The sequence below is a fragment of the Juglans microcarpa x Juglans regia genome, chromosome 2S (assembly GCF_004785595.1).
Source record: "Juglans microcarpa x Juglans regia isolate MS1-56 chromosome 2S, Jm3101_v1.0, whole genome shotgun sequence".
Classification (NCBI taxonomy): Eukaryota; Viridiplantae; Streptophyta; class Magnoliopsida; order Fagales; family Juglandaceae; genus Juglans; species Juglans microcarpa x Juglans regia.
The window spans coordinates 9,278,533-9,298,984 of NC_054597.1; the positions used below are offsets into that span (position 1 = coordinate 9,278,533).

Consider the following 20,452-nt stretch of genomic DNA (forward strand, 5'->3'; position numbering starts at 1 on the left):
GTGTAATTGTAAATGTGTTTATGAAAATTTATATGTTATAGTTATCAATATTTTGCACCTAACATATGTGATGTTCTTTATAATAGGAATAAAATTTTAAAATACAGATGAAACTATTCATACTTAAAGTTGAGAATTTGTATGAATTTAAATTCTATTCTTTTGTCAATTGTGAATTGACAGGTAGCATTTTTCATGTCTTTCCAATTGGGCATGCTCTTACCTTGTATATATATACATAAGCAGGCCATATATTGATACACAACAAAAATTATTCGGCTAGAAGTTGTACTCTATAGTTATTAACAGACGCCGAAAAACAAACACATAATTGAAGCACATGGCAGACGTCGACGCTGGTGTTACTCCCGCATACGACCGTATGAAAGAAGTCAAGGAATTCGACGAATCCAAGGTGGGTGTCAAGGGACTCGCCGACTCCGGCATCACCTCAATCCCCCGCTTCTTCGTTCACCCACCGGAGACTATCTCCGACCTCAAGAAACCCTCTCAAGCTTGCAACACAAAAAGCATACCGGTAATCGATCTAGCCCATTTGAAGTATTCCCCCTCGAACGACAGAAACTTGTTGCTGAAATCAAAGAAGCAACGGCCACATGGGGCTTCTTCCAAGTGATCAACCATGGCGTACCGGTCTCCGTCCTCGACGAAACGATAAACGCGATCGGAGCCTTCCACGACCAGCCTCAGGAGGTCAGGGCCAAGCACTATAAGCGTCAAGAGTCGCATGGCGTCATGTATGCGACCAACAACGACTTGTACCGAGCCAAGGCAGCCACCTGGCATGACTCCCTCGCGGTGTGGTTGTCGCCAGAGAAAGTACGAGCAAAGGAGGAGGAAATCCCGGAGATCTGTAGGAAAGAGGTGCTCGCATGGGAATCGCATGCAACAAAGGTGGCTGAGGCTTTGTTCGAGTTACTGTCTGAAGGGTTGGGAGTGGAGGCTGGAAGGTTCAAGGAGCTGGGGTTTTTTGCCCGTAAACTGCTCGTGGGCCACTGCTATCCGTACTGTCCACGCCCGGATCTGACCGTGGGGATCACATCTCACACAGATTCCGGGTTGACGGTGTTGTTGCAGAACCAGGTGCCGGGCTTGCAAGTAAAGCATGGTGATGAGTGGGTGAATGTGAAACCCATCCCTGGAGCTTTGACCATCAACATTGGAGACTTCATCCAAGTAAATATCTCATTTCCGTAACTCAGTCACAAAAACATGTTTGTTCATTTCATCAATGAACTGATCTAATAATTTCTTGAGCAAACTCTCACTTAAATTCACAACATTCATCATGCATATTTGTTAAAGGTTTTGTCGTGCAGGGCGGTTCTTAAAACTTAAGAAATGGAGAACACTATTTTTTCCTCCCATTTCTATCGCTCTATTTTACTGTTCAGTAAAATTTTTTTAATAATTAAAAAAATAATTTTAAATGTATTGGTATATTTTATTTTATTTTTTATTTTAAAATATTTAAATATATTAAAAAAAATAAAAAAAGAAAAACAATTAAAAAAAAGATACGAGTGGGCGGCATAGTAGCCCCACTATATATATTTGAGCTAGATTTCTATATATATTTGGCAGATAATCTCCAACGACAATTACACAAGCGTGGAGCATCGTGTTTTGGCTAATCCATGCAAGTACCCTCGAATCTCAGTAGTGATATTTTTTAACGCGGGGAATCACGGCGATTCTGAGTACTTTGGACCACTGGAAGAACTAGTATCTGCCGAAAAACCGCGTCTTTACCGGAAATTTACAGTGCAGGAGTTCCGAAAAAACTTTCTCGGCAAGGGATTGGATAGCAAGTCTATCATTGAGCAATTCAAGCTACCGAGAGGAGCGGAAAAGTCGGCATGATTTTCGACCTTTACGTACGTGTTTTTAAAGTTGTTTTGTGAGTACTTACGTGTGCACCTGTGCAATTTTAATGAAATGGAGTTAACCATCCTTTTCTCTTTTCTAAGGCCAGTCCTGGAGGTTGTGAACAATCAACGTGTGTACCTATGCAATTATAATGAAATGGAGTGACTGATCCTTTTCTCTTTCCAAAAGCACTAGCATTAATCTTCAAAATATGATTTTAATTTTAAAATATTGATATTGAATTTATCATATCCATAAATGTCAAACTTTTAATTATAATATATTTTTCTTTATCTTTAAATTTAAAGACTCACTATTTACACTCTATAATTATTATTTTATTTACTTAAATTATTATTTCCCAATTTTGAGCCACAATATATTTAAGTTGAGAAATAATAATTTAAGTATCAAATTAAATTATTAATTAACATATAATTAATTTAATTGTAAAATATGAAAAAAATAAATTAAAAATATGATCATTAATAAAATAATATTATATTATTATTTTAATAAATCTAATAGCTAATCTAATGTGAGGTTATGGATAGAAAAATTTTGAATTTATAAAAAATATATACTTTTTCGTTAAATTTTAAACATAAAAATAATGAATCCAATGCTAATATTTTAAGACTAGTAATAAGAGTCCGTGCTACACTCACTAAAGATTAGGTGGACAAGAATCGATAGAACCGATCGAAATTAGTGGAGAATCAGTCAGGATACAGTTAAAATTTGAAGAATCTGACATCGAGACCCAACCTTGTGACCCACGCCCTCGGGACAACTAACATTATTCTAGAAATAAGGGTGTCTATTATTGTACCACAGTAGTTCTTTTTATTATTTTTTTATAATCATATTTTATAATAAAGATATTTATATATAATGATGTTGTTTTTATAAGTTTATTCTACACAAATGTCACTCATTTAAAATATAATTATATAAAATATTAAAAAAATTGATCGTGTCTATCGTTTTCCATCTCTAGAATAAGCTATTATATGTCAAAATTAGGTAGGCTGATTGATCATGATCTGTCGGGCAGATAACCTTTATCTCGGCAACGTTTTTGGAAAGCTAAGGCAGTCGTGATGTGTCAATCAAAAACAAATTAGGTCCAGACTTTTGACACTTTCTACTTTTTAGTGAGTGCTAAGCAATGTTTTGAATATCGTACCGGACACCGTATCGATCAAGACACTGGAACGAAATATTTCAATACCGGTACTGTTTCGGGGTAGCGTTTCGGGATAATATTTCGGGATAGTCGATCTATAAATAAATTATATATATAAATATATATAAATTATATTCTAAAATAATAGTCTATATATAAATAAATTATATACAAATACATATATATATAAATTATAAATAGTCTAGTCTGAATTGAGGGTTAAAAAATAAGTTTGTAGTTTGAAAAAACGAAAAAAAAAAAAAAAAAACACAGGCCGAAATATCGGCCGGTACCGGCCGAAATATAAGCCGGTACAGGCCGAAATTTAGGCCGGTATGACCGGTACCGGCCGGTACGGCCGGTATTTTGGCCGGTACGGAACAGGTATAGTACCTGTACCGGCCGGATGGCCGAAACGAAAAATTTCGGCCGTACCGGCCGGTACGGTACGAAATTTAAAACTGTGGTGCTGAGAACTTTATAGCCACTTGGAACATTCATGATTGAGAGTAGGGGTGATAATATATGACATGATTTGTTAATCTAATATGAACATGACGTAATAAAAATAAGTTAGGATTTAGTCTTAATAGATTCGGATCAAAACGAATTGATCCGTTAAGATACGATTGCTTAACGGGTCACTAATAGATCATCCCGTTATAACCTGTTAAGAAAATTAAATTTATCTTTATACCCTTAGACCTAAAGGAGAAGGAGGACGCTCAACTTCCTTCTTCAAGTTCTAAATTTGTTTAGATCTGTGTTTTTAATTTTTTATTATATTTGAGATTGTAACATTAATATATTTACATTGTATGTTTTGTTTATTATATTTGAGATGTAATTTTAATAATGAATATTATTAGAAATTGTGTGAATCATATTTGTTTGAATTGTAATTTTAGACGTGCAGTTAGTTTTTTTATTTTTTATATATATTATTTATATTTAAATATTTATAAAAATCAATTAAGTCAAACGGGTCGTGTCGTGTTTGTTCAACCCATTAACGTAAACAGGTTGAAACGGATCGTGTCGTGTCGTGCCGTATCAATTTATTTCTTATTCATTAACAGGTCATAACGGATTGTGTCGTGTCGATCCATTATCTTACCGTGTCGTGTTCAGATTTGAAATTTTGACACAAAATCCTTAACGGGCCATGTTCGTATTGACCCATTAAATATAATGTACATATCTTGATATGACATGAACACGACCCGTTAACACGATTTGACACCCCTAATTGAGGGTAGACGTCACGCAACTAATAATAATATGTGAATGAATAGCAAATATTGAACTTCGCTCGTGGCATAGTAAATGTATTATGTGGGACATTCTCATTTACAAAAGACTCACAAGTGCATTTGAGACTTATCCCTAAAATTATTTTTTTTTTGTTTTTTCTAACTTCTCAATCTAGTGGTGCCTCTGCCCTAAAAAGGAACTATGCATGGGAGCAACATTGACTGTAGGATTAACCATAAGTTTAAATAAATAGATATATGGGGCTTTAAATAAAAACGACGGCTTCATATATATTGACCAGTCGGGTTTGGAACGGCTAAGGTCTATTACCACCCCACCCTCCATTTCCCGAGATCTTTTGATAGGAGGGTGAACATGAGAATGAGTAGTTGTAAAGAGAGATATCCAAATGAATTATACTAGGGATTAATTCAGATCCTAACGAAAGCACAGTAACACTAGGTTCTATAACTACAATTTGAGATAAATAAAGCATCATTAATATATATATCAATATATATTACACGTGTCAATATATATATATATATATATATATATGATCAGGTATCATGATTCCCAAGAAGCAAGACTTTACAATATAAAAAGATAAGGTCCCTGCACAGAGACAGCTTGGTGCTCAATCATGCATCATCAAGCTGGCTGCTTTGCACGATACAGCTCTCGATAGTCACATTACATTAATTATATATCTACACCATTCATGGGAGACCCTCTTCGCTTTAAATTACTTTGAAATATGAATAAGATGAATGCAAATTCTTTACGAAATTGCATTGATCATGCTGTTTATTATGTGATCATAATAATTATAACAAAATTTAAAATACAGATCTTTTTTTTTTTGATATCATAAACTGATCATGAAGTGTCAAGCTTTCTACATTAGTGATATGTTTAGTATATTAATAAATGTGCTTGTAAATAGAATTTTTGTAATATAAAAGGTAGTATTTTTCTATGATTAAAGTATTATTTTCATGATCATGATCTTATGCCGATTAACTCAATTTTATTGTATGACGGATCAGTTTGGAAAATCCTAACCTACCACAAGAAGAGGTGGATTAGGTAGCTATATACATCCAGGTCAATGTCTGACAAAACAAGGGTGGCCAAGTGATAAATATTTCTATAAAATAGTGCCTATTGAAATATGTTGAACCTATACTTCTTTTGTGAAAGATACTAATACCATTTTATTAACAAAGTTGATAAGGATCATGAACAGTGTGACTAATATCAAGGCTGACTTTTGTATTTTGTTATTAGATGGGTTAGTGCTTCCAATTTAGCAGCAATCACAATCGGAATGACACCATGAAGGGAGAAGGAGTGACTGCTTTATTTTTCAGTGAAAACAAGGATTTTAAGCACGTACCAATCATGTCAAACACTCTTGCAAAGTCAATAATGATTTTTTTCTTTAAGAATCTCCTGGTTTGGTTTTTTTTTACTTGCTCAACGAGAGTTCCATTTTAATTTGATAATAGAAAACAAAGGAGCAACGAGTAGGGCTTAAATTTCTGAACATACTTGAATCGACAATCATCACTACAAAGAAAAAAAAGTAGGACAACATCAGGAATAACCTGTATCAGCTGTGAAAGAACTAAGGAGACCAAAAATCAAAATCGAAAACCCATAATACCCAAAAGTTCAACAACCAAGAAAAACCCAAACTCAAGAACCTTAACGGTTCAAATCATCCATACCTTCTGTATGAGAGAGAGACTAAGACACCGAGAGTGAGAACTGAGAGGGTTGAGACTGCGTGAGGGCTGTGTGAGTCTGTGAGAGGGCAGAGTGCGAGAGGGTGAGTGCGAGTCTGTGAGGAGGGAGTCTGTGAGAGGGCAGAGTGCGAGAGAGAGGGCTAGCGTCTGGAAGAAAGAGCGCGAGAAAGAGGGCTAGCGTCTAGAAGAAAACTCATTTTTTATAAAAGTAAAATGACATCGTTCGGTTATCGGATATTAACCGATTTAGCCGACTCAATTCGAAATTCAAATAGAAGTCTTCCGTTCCACACCGTTTCGTTTCGGGTCGGGTAATTCGGAATTCCTGGGTCGGGTCGGGTAAGCGGCTTAAATGTACACCCCTACGTCTGAGGACATTAACATTGGTCTATGCATATGCATATACAAAGTCATATTTACATAATATGATCCTAAAATCCTCCATATTGGTTATGTATATCCAAATATTTAGCTATCTATGAATAGTGTTTATCCAAATTTAAAAAACTACTATTCACCCTACAAACCATATTTTAATCATTATTTCTCTCTTCTCATACTCTCTCTTACAATCATTTCTTTTTCTCCCTCATTCAGCAACACAACAAACATTCACTTGCACATTCATTTTATTATTATAATATATTATATATATATTTTTTTCATTTTATTATGTTTTTAATATAATATATAAAAAAATTGTATTTTTTATCATTGCATTTGTATTATTAATGTCAAATGTATGTAGTGAATGCTAATTGCAAAATATATATAAAAAAATTGATTTTAGCAAAAAAATAATAAAAAAATAATAATATTTTATTATTATTTTGTCTCGAATATGCATAAATCAATGTGAAAATTTTGCTTGAATGGCAAAATAGATATACAAAAGAGGTGATTTCTAAGTATAGGATCTCTGACAGAAATCTTGCTGAAAAGTAAAAACTGCAACGGACTCTGCGAAGGAAAAGAAATTCATAAGAGAAGAAATGGAAGAAACACAGTTTGATATATTGTCTTATAAAACACCCGGTGGAAAAATAATTTCATACAAATTTACTTCTCTATAATTCTCACCATCTTTACAGCTTCATCCAAAGATGGAATATGAAAATCTCCATAAAGAAAACTATATACATCATTTAAGCTTAAGAAACAATTAATGACTAGCCAAATGCGTTCTAGACATCACACAAGTTGATCAAGTCTACCTTGGGCCTTCTTCACCCTGGTTTCTATACTTCTACTGAACCATACCTATTCAGTTCAAATATCCTCTCTCGACTGTTTATTGCTGCCAACCATACTGTTGATTTCGGTTGCCACCCAACGGGTTTGGACCTCTACCACCAGCTGAACCTCCAAATTGACCACTTTGTGAATAATTTGGCGGGCCAACTCCGTAACCACTCGCAGCTCCTCTTTGACTGGGAGCAGGCATGCCACTCCCACCATACGGTGGTCCTCGTCCTTGCGATGGATATGGCCCACCACTGTAGCTTCCAACTTGGGCCCCGCGATTTTGGTTATACCCTCCTCCACTCTGATTTGCACTTGGAGGGTACCTATTTGGACCTCCAGGAGGGCCACGGGGCCTTCCATATTGGTTATGACTAGGCCCAGTAGACACGGGAGGCTGTGCATTATTGATGGGATGATTAGGCCCATGCCAATGAGAAGGATGAGCTTGCCCAGTATGTTGTTGGATGGGAGGCAAACGGGCATGCTGCTGAGGGTGCTGCAATTTCTGTCGCTTTGCTGTCTCTTCATTTTGACGTTGCTGCTGCCTTTTTTTCTTTGTCTGAAACTCATGTGATGATTCGTACTTGGGCAGGCTACATGATCCAAACATAGACATGGTCCAACATATTATAAGACTAAGAAAGAGACTGCATCTGTTTGATAAGCAGAAATCTGGAAATTCCTTGAGGAGTTCGGGCACGAAGGGACATGTCTATGCAAGCATGAGAAAAGATAACAAACAATTGTTCGCCACGGGTGGCATATCACAAATGTGAAATACCTATACATTTGGGGACAAGGCTGTTCTCTGCATTACTTTTTTATTTGAATGAAATGTATAAAGTTATCTTAGGGCACGTTTGTTTTCGGAGATGAGATGAGTTGAGATTAAAGTTAAAAAGTTAAATAAAATATTGTTAGAATATATTTTTTAATATTATTTTTGTTTTGGGATTTGAAAAAGTTGAATTGTTTATTTTATTTTATATTGGAAGTTGGAAAAGTTGTAATGATTATATGAGATGAGATTAGATGTTTTCTGAAAGAAAACGAGGCCTTAGAATTCCTATGAGGTAATTTAAAGATGGGGGAATCATACCTCTTGGGGTCGCAAGGTAAAGGATCATTCCAGAAATACTCAGCAACTAGGGCATCCTGAGCAGATATTCTCTACATAAACAAAGGATCATTAATATAGAAGGAAACACGGAGGCAAGAAGCACAATAAGGTAATAGTAAGGTGTTACTCATTAAATAGAGAAGGAAACACGGACGCGAGAAGCACAATAAAGGTAATAGCGAGGTGCTTGTTACATATATTATTTAGCATGTCGGGAATAGCTGGCTTCCTTATCCCTGTACTAGTGAATGCAGAATCGGTACTGATATTCTTCCTCTAGGATTTACACCTATATCTACTTTATAAGCATGCTCAACCCATGAATAAAATACAAAAAACTTTGTGACCATTCCCAAAGAAAAGATAAAATGGCTAAGCTGCATGATTCTATAATAATGTTTTCCATCTGTTTTGATTGCATATTACTTGTGATTTGTCAATGAATGCTCACCATATATGTCAAAACAAATCCAAAAGCTTCAATGGGTCTAGATGAAGGAACAAGTATTTCAAGTACAAAAAGGATTTTTAAGTCCCAAAATGAAAAGTGGTAAACAAATATTTGAAGAAAATGCAAAAAATTATATTGAAAATTAAATGGTATATATTTAAAACACCAGTAATTATAATGAGGTAAGAATCATGTCATAATCCAGATTCATTGTTACCTTATCTGGGTTCAGTGTTAACATGCTGTCCAGCAAATCTAGTGCATGGCGGTCAAAACTGTAAACCAAATAAAATTACAAAAAATTGACTTAGAAAATAAGTATTCCAATATCTTCTAGCTGACTAATATTTACCATTATTCTTTTATGCAAAAGATAAATCCATGTTTACTTACTGTCTGAAAACCTCTCTGATACGTCTCTTCATGGGCCTTGATGGCTTGAAATTATTGTACCAAGGCATCTTTGAAACACCAGGCCAGTTGATCTCATCAGGTGATCCACAAAGCTCAAATATCTTGTTCAGTTGCTCAGGCTAGAACAATTATGAATTATTATTTTCAACAGGTATAAATTAAAAACTATTTATTTCAGAATAAGTAGACAGAGATGTGTAACGATATGTATCATCATTTAATCTCATCTACAGTCACTTCTTCAAAGGTTGCTCAAAATTTTGCAATGTTCTAATAATTTTTCGTCTATGAAACAAAAACTTCATACTTCATTTTGGTGTTTTTAATTTTTTTTTAATTTTTTATTATTATTTTTTTATCAGTAGAGAAGAACTTTCTTAATGATAAAAGTAAGCATAGCCCAACTTCATACTTAATTGTAATCAAGTCATCGTTAACTGCAGCTTGAGTGTTTAGCTTTTTGAAACAACTAAAGGCTTAGCTGAATACAGATAAAAAAGGCCCCAAGGATTAGCACTATGAATCCTTATCCAAAATGAGGTAATGAGATGTTAGCGGCGTAGGGCTGTAAAATTTATTATGTAATGGAGAATGAGTAGATCTCCAGTCTAACTAGACTGTCATTTGGATTTGTCAGCATAGCTTTTTTTTTTTTTTTTTTGATAAGTTGTCAGCGTAGCTTTTATAATGGAAAACCCAATCATTTAACCAAAGCTGAAGAAAAACAGTTCCAACATAAAAGGAAAATTTGTGGCTCTCTCATAAAACTTCTTTCCTCTCTCTTGTACACTGGAAATAGAGCAAACACACAAGGAGAATCTATGGCCCCATTCTAATATTAGAAGCCTTTTCCTCAGCTCATAAGCCCCCAAGCTAATATGTTTTTTAAAAAATGTACTTTTGACGAAATATTCTGGAATTTAACCTTCACAGTCTAAATTACTGTTTGAAACTAGATCCCTTTTCTTGATTGACACCGGGTGTCCGTGAACAGCATCTTAACTAATCCTAGGGGTGTACATACCCTCGGCAAGGAGTTTCCTCGCAAGTGCATCTCAGGTAAAATTCAAGGAGAAAATCCCCCAATCCAATGGCCCCTAAAGATTGTTTGCACCCAAGGGGATTTGAACCTTTGACCTAGGGGGATTTGAAACTAGATCCCTGCCAAAAACATATCTCTCAAGGAAAAAGGAAGAAAAGGAAAATTCAAGTTGAAAAGGCAGGTCGCTGCAATCCATAACTGCAATCCAAAACAGTCATATTCACTCCCATTTTACACCACCAACGATACTGAATGCAAAACCAGAATGAGGCTGCATATGCACATCAGAACAAGATTCTGCATACCAATTATCAGACCCAAAAAAAAAAAAAAAAAACTGTGACCATATCTAACCTCATTTTTCCCAGGCAAGATCGGTTTTCCATTCAAAAGCTCAGCAAAAATGCAACCAACAGACCACATATCAACAGCTGGACCATACTTCGTAGCTCCTAGCAGCAACTCTGGTGGCCTGCCCAAATCATACCAGTCTGAACCAACTAAATGGAAATTGGGATGCTCAAAAAAATTAACGGAAAATGAGGATATGCTTGAAAATATCACGGGCTTGGTGTAGGGAGAATCACACTCACTGACTGAAATTAATTTTCTTTTATAAGTGACTGAAATTAAATATTTACCTATACCACAAAGTAATAACACGATTTGTAAGATTCCCAGTGTGGTCAGTAGAAAATGATCGTGCAAGCCCAAAGTCTGCTAGCTTCAAATTTCCCTCATTATCTATCAAAAGATTAGAACCTGCGAGAAAGGCATTAGTCAAACATAGCCCCCTGATCACAAAAATGAAAAATAAATAATAATTATAATAATAATAATTAACAACAGTATGGAATAATATATTTCATTTTAACTGAAAACACAATGAAATCACCTTTAATGTCCCGATGAAGAACTTGATTAACATGACAGTAATGGAGCCCAGTCAATAACTGCTTCATATAACACTGGATAAAGAAATATATATCAGTAAATTTTCATGCATTAGGTGTTTGGTTACAAAACGCATAAACTCCTTTCAATTTCAAACACAAATTACTTTGATCTGGGGAACTGTAAATCTCAGCCCAGGACGATCAGCAAGACCAGTCAAGTCATGGTCCATGTACTCAAAAACCATGTAGATGCCTCCCTTAAACTTATTACCATCTGTAGTCCCAACAAACATATAATGATGTTAGAAATTACCATCTATTCCATACTTTTGGTACCAGGACACCTTTAAACCACATGTACAACCGTAAGGAAATGAGAGGGATGACAAGCAAGAAAAAGAAACTAATAGAACCAACTAATCTGGAAAGCATACAACAGCTCTCTCACCTTGATTCCCTTGCTCATCTGTCTCAGGACCTTGAAGACAAAGGCAAAATAAAGAAGGTATGAACAAAATCAGTTTAATATTGTTGTTGAGAATCTAATGAAGATGGAGTTCCTCAAAGCCGAGAAAATCAAAGTACCTGGAGAGGTCACAATCTCTTTCAGCTTAATAACGTTTTCATGATGAAGCTTCTTCAAAATTTTAATTTCTCGAATGGCAGTTATAGGAAACTGCGTAAAGAAAAACATGCCCGACAAATTATTCAAATAATCATGAATCTGTATGCTTCAGTACACACACACCTCAGTTCTTTGGTGGGCTATAATTGACATAGATAAGAAGAAATAGTAAATGGAATGAGAAATTACCCCTTCTTTTTCATTGTCCATGCGTATCTTTTTCAAAGCAACAATTTCCCCAGTTCTGATTTCTCTGGCCATGTAAACTTGACTGCAAAAACACACATGCTCAAATATTCAATTGATCCTCTAGTGCGTAGAGACAATAGAAAAAAACCTAGGAAACAAAATGAAAAGCTTGAAAAATCTGTAATTGCCTTACATACCTTGTCGCATCTCACAGTAAATATCAACAAAACTCCATTTTTTATCGACAAATATCAGGCTCATGGCCCCTCACCACAGCTATTTAAGTTACTATCAAAATCTTCAAAAGAAAAATGAGATAATCACGTATTGTGTCCAACTCCATTCATGTTTTCTTTGCCTTACCAACCAAAAAGAATCTGTCATGTTTACAGTAACATAATCAGTTGTTGATACAGTTTTCAAAGCTGTGCTTCAAAAAGGTGGCACCATCTAACTGCTTCCTATAAGATGAATTCCATGCAACATCCTAGTCCACATTGAGAATATGAATAACTCACATGGTGGCTAGGTTATAAAGGCAGTCATGTGTGTGCTAAGCCTCACATTAGCTGCTTACTAGGTGAAATTGAGCTATATAAGTTGCTGGTATTTTTTAATAGATTGTATTTGTTAGTAAGATTTTTTTTAATATTACCGTTGCTTTCCTTAGATTTTTTTTGTTGAGGAAGTTTTAAACCAAATCATTCAAAGTGCCAACAATTTGATGAAAATCTTCAAGTTTGTTTTTAATGGGGATGAAAAAAGACGGCCGTTTGGTTTGTTTGGGTGGTTTTCTAGAATGTAGGAGTAAGACCTGCATTTATGGCACATGATGGGATCTGGAAAAACTACAAACGTATAGTATTTTGAAAAAAAAAAAGAGGGGGGGAGGGGGCGGGGGCTTTAAGAAGATAGTAGTGGGGCATACAAAAGATTGAGAAAAAAGTTAGAAGCTATCTTTTTGTCCACTATTGTACGTAAAGTGAGAGTTTTTACAAAGATAAAATAAGGTAGTGTTTAGAGATTATTGAGAATTTTCCATACAATAGAGAGGTGTTATTTTTAGAGGAGTTTTGGGTTCAATCACGTGTGCAGAGTTGGTTCGAGCTATATGAAGATCAGTTGGGCTGTTGTATCCTGGAGGAGACAAGTCAAGCGAAGGTCTGCTTCACCGGTTCAATTGAAAATTTACATACCGCAGAGGCCTTGAATCTCCTAAAGAGAGAGATTTTCGTGCCTCAATCCAAGCTAGTTTCGTTTAAATTTTTCATTTCATTGTAATGTTTCATTTTATTACTGTGTATTTCCTAACATAAGTGATTCAAGGGAAGCTTAAAATTTATTAATCTTCTCGATGTTATTACGCTGGGTTGTTACACTATGTCTGATCCCAATCAAGTGTGGCCAGAATTATCATTGCTGTGCCTCAGATGTGTGGCATCATCTAACTACTTCATATATGCTGTACTCTACATCTGGAAAGCACTAGTATCCCATGAAAAACGGAAGCAAGAACAATTCTAATGACCCCCGGGGTTAGTCGGGACATTGTTCTAGGACACCCGGTGCCAATCAAACAAAAAAAATCTAATGCCTTTATAGTTTTAATGCCCAAACCCTCCTAGAGAAGCAAAAGCCTTGGCAAAAATTTGTAGTTACACTATGTCTGATCCCAATCAAGTGTGGCCAGAATTATCATTGCTGTGCCTCAGATGTGTGGCATCATCTAACTACTTCATATATGCTGTACTCTACATCTGGAAAGCACTAGTATCCCATGAAAAACGGAAGCAAGAACAATTCTAATGACCCCCGGGGTTAGTCGGGACGTTGTTCTAGGACACCCGGTGCCAATCAAACAAAAAAAATCTAATGCCTTTATAGTTTTAATGCCCAAACCCTCCTAGAGAAGCAAAAGCCTTGGCAAAAATTTGTAGTTACATTCATTAGGGATTGAGCAACAATGATCGCTTTAAGTAGTAACTAATAGAATCCCACTACAAAAAGGAAAAAAACCCGAATGTTAAAGTCATAAGCAAATATTTTTGTTTTATTAAGTAATGAACTGATAAGCAAATAAATGAAACAAATAAAACCTTAAACCATACAAAAAGGAAGCCAATGAGGCTCAAAAATGAGAAATCGAGAATGCTTAAAGCTCTTTATAAGAAAAACCCACAATTTTTCCAAATAAGGGGGGGCTTCAACAATCAAACAACGAGATAAACCCCAATGAATCAATTACTCAAACTAGTTTTTGCAACAAACAATACGATCTCGCACACCCACAGAACTGACCAAAAAAATTATATCTTGTCGAGAAAACTCTTCGTCTGTAAAACTTGTTCCCACTATTAACTATGAACCCACCAAATAAAAATCCGAGAATCCTCAAAAAATCATTAGGTGATACATTTCAAATAAGAGAACCCGAGGGCCGCAACACAAAAAAAAACCACCACTGCCGGATCCACGACTCCAACTAAAAAACAACCAAGGCAAAACTATGTCTCGCGTAAGAGAACGAACCAAGAATATAAGAAAAAAATAAATCAACGAGAAGAGAATTATGTGTGGAGATTCTCATAAAAAAATATTGTGGAGGGGACAGACCCGTAGGTGCCTTCGCCGATTTGCTCCAATTTCTCGAAACAGTCGACGCTTCGGGACCCCCACGAAGGGTACTCCTCCACGTTCAGCTGCCCTGGTCCAGCTACAGCCATCTCGCTCTCTTGCTTCCCTTGCTCTCACTCCCGCTCGCTGGTCTCTTCCTTTTCTGGGAGGGAAAAACGCAGCGGATGACTCTGCTCTCTCCGGGGGCTTTATTTTCTGTTCTTCTCGTTTTTGGAACCCTTGAGAATTGGCATTGGCTTCCTATTCAAATGTAAAGTATGATAAATTTTATCAAAATAAAATTGTATTTGATTAGTTAAAGAGATAAGTATGAAATTTTTACTATAATAAATAAAAAAGTTTTTATAGATTTGAAAGTTACTATTTATTCATTAAATTTATTTTTTTATTTATTTTTAATCTTTAAAATATTTTTTATTCATATTTAATTTTTAACTGTCTTGTAATAATAATGTAAAAATCAAATTAAATTATTAATTAATATATTATTAGTGTAATTGTAAAATATAAAAAAAATAAAAATATTTTTATTAAAAAAATAATATTATATTATTATTTTGATAAATTCAATAGCTAATTCAATATGAATTTATGACTATAAAAATTTTAGATTTATAAAAATTATGTAATTTTCATTAAATTTTAAAGATAACTTTGATGAATTATCACACTGGATGACGAGTACGTTTGTTCAATGAGCGGTGCTACTCCCACTGCTGAGAGCTCTCGCTGGGGCTCCCGCTAGTACTTTTGGAAGTTTTTTTTTTTTGTATTTTTTTACATATATTTTTTAACACATTTAAATATATTTAAAAAAATAAAACAATTCATAATATTATTAAAAAAATACTTACTTAATCATTAAGTTGAAAAAAATAAAAAATAAAAAACTCATAGCAGAAACTGGCTGTAAGAGTAGTATTTTTCTTGTTCAATACGCGTGTATTATTATTTGAGATCTTCTAAGTAACAGCCAGCACACATTCCACGTCTTTCGTGACTGCTTTTATTATTATTATTATTTATTTTTATTTTTTTTATGCAAAACGTGTGTTTTGCAAAATGTGTTGGTCGGTAGTGTTTTCTACCCAATTCGAATTTAGCCCACGAAAATCCTCTCTCGCCCACGTCGCGTCATTTTCCTTTGCCCACCGCCACTGGTGATGCCGTTTCTCTACCCACCGCCACCTGCAACGTTCTTCTGTTTGCACAGTGCTATCACTCCCCGCATCGCCTAGCTCTCCTCCCTTCTCGTCGCCCGCCCATCTTCTTTTGTTCCACATCGCCAAGCGTTGCCCCCCACCCCTACCACCTGTGTCACCCATATGGTTATTCTGAAGCTTTTATCTATTCTCATATATGCAGTTAAATCATCGACACGAGCCATCCACAAGAACCGCACTAGCCTTTCTTCCATTTTGGGGATCCCTTCTCAAGGTTATCACCAAAGGATTCTCATCTGTCTCGAAAGCTTCTTTCACTGTTGAAGAATTTTGAGGAAACCTTGGCAGGGAGGCTGAAAAAGCTAAACCCAAATGACAAGGAAGAAATCCTTAGCTTGTCATGGATGAAATCTGCAAGTTTTTTAGAGCAAATGAAAAGACAGCCCAAGAAAAATCAACACGAAAAATCGAAGTCCTCTACTTGCATAACAGAATATCAACACCCAAAGGTTTCAAACTTTAATATAGAGCTTCTCTGCACTCCTTTCTTTTAACATCATCACAAAAAGATTCAACCAACCTATCCTACCGGAAATCGCAAAGATCCATAACAACAATTATCCTAACCAGAAATAAACAAAATAACTCACCTAACCGTCAGATCTTTGAATCAGACCACTAATTAGAGCAATATGAAGCCGAGATTATCCTCCGATTGTTAAAAATCAGAGGGGGTGGGGGGAGAGTGCAAACAGAAGGAACGCGAGGGATGGGGGAGAGGAGGTCTGCTGGGAAGATTCAAATGGGAAGAACCTAGGAGACGCGTGAGTTTATTTGTAAGGAGAAATTGGTAATTTTGGTAAGGTGTGTAGTGGCTGGCCCGAGAATTTTTCTTATTATTTATTGAATAATTATTAAAAAATAGAGGAAGGGTAGGAAAACTCTCTGTGTGTGCGTAAATGAATCCTAAAGAGCATTGGCCATAACTATCTTATCTCATTTAATTATTATAATTTTCAAAATTTTTTAAATAAAATATAAATAATAATTCAAATTTTAAAACAAAATTATATTTAAATAATATTTTATTTAACTTTTAACTTTCATCTCTTCTCATTTGTATAATCAAACGAGACCTTAAATTCCTAATATGGGTTAAAATAGATCAAACCTTTTAGCAATGGTCAGCCAAATAAGTTCAACATATTTGGATAGCATTATTTATCAATCATCTTACTTTTTATGCATTTATTTCCTTTCCCTCGTTTAGTCGGGTTGGGAAAGGACCTTGTCCTGCTTTTCGGGAGATAAGGCCTAGGCTCGCCCCGGCCCACTCGACCTAAGTTATATATATATATATATATATATATATATATATAAAAGCAAATTCGTAAATATAAAATGACATCATTTTGAAATAAAATTTCCAAAACAAAGATGTTTTGGTATTTGGCTTAAAACTATATAAAAAAATACAAAATCCTAAATTTCATTTTATTTCTCTCATCTCTTCTCCTCTCCTCTCTCTCCTTTTCCTATTCTCTCCTCTCCTCTCCTCTTGCTCCTCCACTTTTTCTTTTTGAAGCTTGTGATTGTGAGACACCCACGGACTACAAGCCATGGCGTGGTCATGGGTCTGAGGCCATGAATGGTTGTGGGTTTGCGAAGAGACCCACGACTGTTCATGGTCGTGGATCTTTGCTCTGACCCACGACCACATCTTGGTCTTGCCGGAGTAAATTCCAAAAGGTTGTATTTTTTTTAAGATGGATTTTTTTCGATTTGTATTTATAATTTTGTTTAATTGTTGTTGGATGTAGATTTGTAGATTTTAAGGATAGATTTGTGGATTTGGTGAAAAATCTGGGTTTGGTGAAAAATCTGGGTTAGTTTGGGATTTTGTTGTTGTTTTCCAATTGTGTTTCGTCATGGGTGAGTGGTGGGCGGGGTGGGGTGAACAGCCGTGGGGGTCAATCCACCCCTCGGCATCTGTACGGGGGCACCTGCTCATGGGGAATGGTGCTGAGGTTTGAGAACCCAAACTGCCCCCCTCCTACCCATGTGAGGGTAGCGGAGCCCTACCCCACCCGCCTCTGCATGGGTGGCCCGGATGCAGGGGGTACCCTGCCCTAATCCGGGCCCCCATCCACCTTTCCCCCGACCTGCATCGCATAGTGTGTGTGTTTAGAAAAAACATATGCTGATAGTAAAATGACGTCGTTTTAAAACGACCCTGTTTTCTAATATATTAAACTCTCGCCCCCCGACTCCACTCTCCCAAATCCCTCTCTTTCTCAATATCGCCCATCTTTTCCTTAAACCTTCACTCTCGCACCTCGCTGTCGCTGTTGTCGAGCATCGTCTCTAATGTTTTGTAAGTATCCTTGATTTCGAGCCATTTTTTTTAGGTTTATTTCGAATTGTGTGTTGATATGGAGCATGAGGTTGATGAATGGAGTTGGAGGATGAGATTGTAAATTATGTATTGTGTACATTTATGTATTTTTTACTGAGTATATAGGGGTTCAATCCGAACCTTTGAATTATGTTAGGGCTTCAAAATTGAAACCCCAAACTATTAGGGGTTTCAATTTTGAAACCATTGATGCAATATGGATATTCAAACCACCAAATTTTATCCAGGTGATGTTAATGACTATATGATTTTATGAAATTGTGTTGTGATTTTTGCATCATGCCATCGTGTCAGGTTTTTGTCAGCTAACGAGGATGAATAGTGAGTCAAATCCAACCACTAGCGTTAGTGCTAGCTCTTCTGGCCCTACCTAGATCCTACCACTACCACTACCACTACCCCTACCCTTACCCCTACTCATGCCCTTACCCCTACACCCATGGCCCCATCAAGTAAGAAACCAGTTTCAATTGTATGGTCTCACTTTACCAAAATAGAGGGTGACCCTAATAATCCTCAAACTAAGTGTAACCATTGTGGTAAAGTATATGGATGTCGCTAAGAGAAAAATAGTACATCTTAATTAAAGGTCCATTTAGAAGAACAATGCAAAAAGAGTCTAATTAGACGTTATTTACAAGAAAATAGTCAATCTAGACTTGAAATTGGACTTAAAAAATGGTAGATGGGAGTAGAGGGAAACGTTGAAAGGGTTTACAAAGTATGATTCAGAGTAGTATAGGAGATACCTAGCTCGTATGGTGATAGTAGATGAGCTACACTTCTGGTTTGTGGAGGGTGAAGGGTTCCAAGAATACTCTAAGTACTTGGAACCTAGGTTTGACATTTATTTTCTCCACACAGTGGTAGATGATATTATGAAACTTTATTGTGTACATAGAGAATTGTGGAAAAACCAATTGAGGGGTAAGAGAGTTTGCCTCACGACCAATACATAGATATCTAAAATTTTAATTATGTGTCTTTGATGACACATTTTGTAGATTGCGATTGGTAATTAAATAAAAAAAAATCTCAAGTTCTATCAAATTGTCAATCAAAAGGGTGAGGCCATTGGAAAGAATTTAGAGGCCGCAATAGATGAGTGAGGCTTGGAGTGGGTTGTTACAGTAACGGTTGGCAATGCCTCTTATAACGACACTGCTTTGGGGTATCTTAAGAATAAGCTTAGAAGAAAATTATGGGTGGTGATTGTTTACATGTGAAATGTGATGCACATATTTTAAATCTTATTGTGATTGACGGTTTGAAAAATTTGTATGATAAGTTGCAAGGGTTAGAACTGCAGTGAGGGTTGTGAGACACTCACTAGCACTACTTGATAAATTTAAGGTTGCTGTAAAGGTTGCAGTTTTGAATGCAAGAAAGGGTTGTGTATTGATGTTCCTATAAGATAGAACTTAACCTTCTTGCTGTTAAAGATGACCCAGGAGTTTAAAAATGCCTTTAAATTATTGGGTGAGGAAGACATACGATATGTCAACTATTTTAATGATGAGGGAGAATTCACAAGTCTCGTGATGATGATTATGTGGTTGTTGAGATTTTTGTAGAATCTTGTAGGCATTTCTACGAGGCCACAACCACTATTTCCAATTCTTTGTATGTTACATCTAATAAATTCTGTTAGCAAATATGTCAGGGGAAAGAACAATTGGATGAAATGTGTGGGAGTGACCAAACTAGCTTGCGAAAAATGGCAATGAGCATGCGGTCTAAGTATAACAAATATTGGAGGGGATTTAAGTAGATTAAAAATTTTCTTATATGTGAATATTGTTCTTGATCTCAAGTACAAAATTGATGACATGATGTATAGATTGACATTGGTGAACGAGGAGTCATGGATGGATCATATTGTGGTAGGGTACAGGAAACTCTTGGAAGATTGTTTGATGAGTTTGCTGCATTCAGGGGTGGTAATATCACGGCACTACACCTACTACATCACCTCCTCCCAAAGTTGGAATGAGGAAAAAACATAGGTTAGGGTGAGGTGAGAGGTTGAGGTAGGTTGCCGAGCTTCGTCAGCATTCAAACACATAGTCGGAGTTGGATAGGTACTTGGCAGCAGAGTGGCACCCATTTACGCAGGAGTTTGATATCTTATCTTAGTGAAAGGTCAATGCTGTCAAGTATCCCATCCTTGGAG

At 36.0% G+C, this 20,452-nt stretch overlaps 1 protein-coding gene and 1 pseudogene across 2 annotated transcripts; one reads left to right on the forward strand and one right to left on the reverse strand.

The window, feature by feature from the left end:
- Window positions 1-247: 247 nt before the first annotated feature.
- On the forward strand, window positions 248-2,134 carry LOC121252947 (annotated as a pseudogene).
- Window positions 2,135-7,077: 4,943 nt separating this feature from the next.
- On the reverse strand, window positions 7,078-14,916 carry LOC121252948 (cyclin-dependent kinase C-1-like). Of its 2 annotated transcripts, XM_041152808.1 has the most exons (13): window positions 14,680-14,817; window positions 12,264-12,424; window positions 12,067-12,148; window positions 11,838-11,928; window positions 11,701-11,730; window positions 11,417-11,526; window positions 11,252-11,324; window positions 10,998-11,118; window positions 10,711-10,828; window positions 9,294-9,433; window positions 9,118-9,175; window positions 8,429-8,499; window positions 7,078-7,922 (listed from the first exon to the last, which is right to left on the reverse strand). In XM_041152808.1, exons 3-13 carry the CDS (start codon window positions 12,136-12,138, stop codon window positions 7,376-7,378), a joined length of 1,431 nt encoding a protein of 476 aa, XP_041008742.1. In that variant the 5' UTR covers window positions 12,139-12,148; window positions 12,264-12,424; window positions 14,680-14,817; the 3' UTR covers window positions 7,078-7,375. The 2 variants fall into 2 exon arrangements, with proteins under 2 accessions (XP_041008742.1, XP_041008740.1); XM_041152806.1 differs by lacking the exon at window positions 12,264-12,424 and having other exon boundaries at window positions 14,680-14,916.
- Between the last annotated feature and the right edge of the window lie 5,536 nt (window positions 14,917-20,452).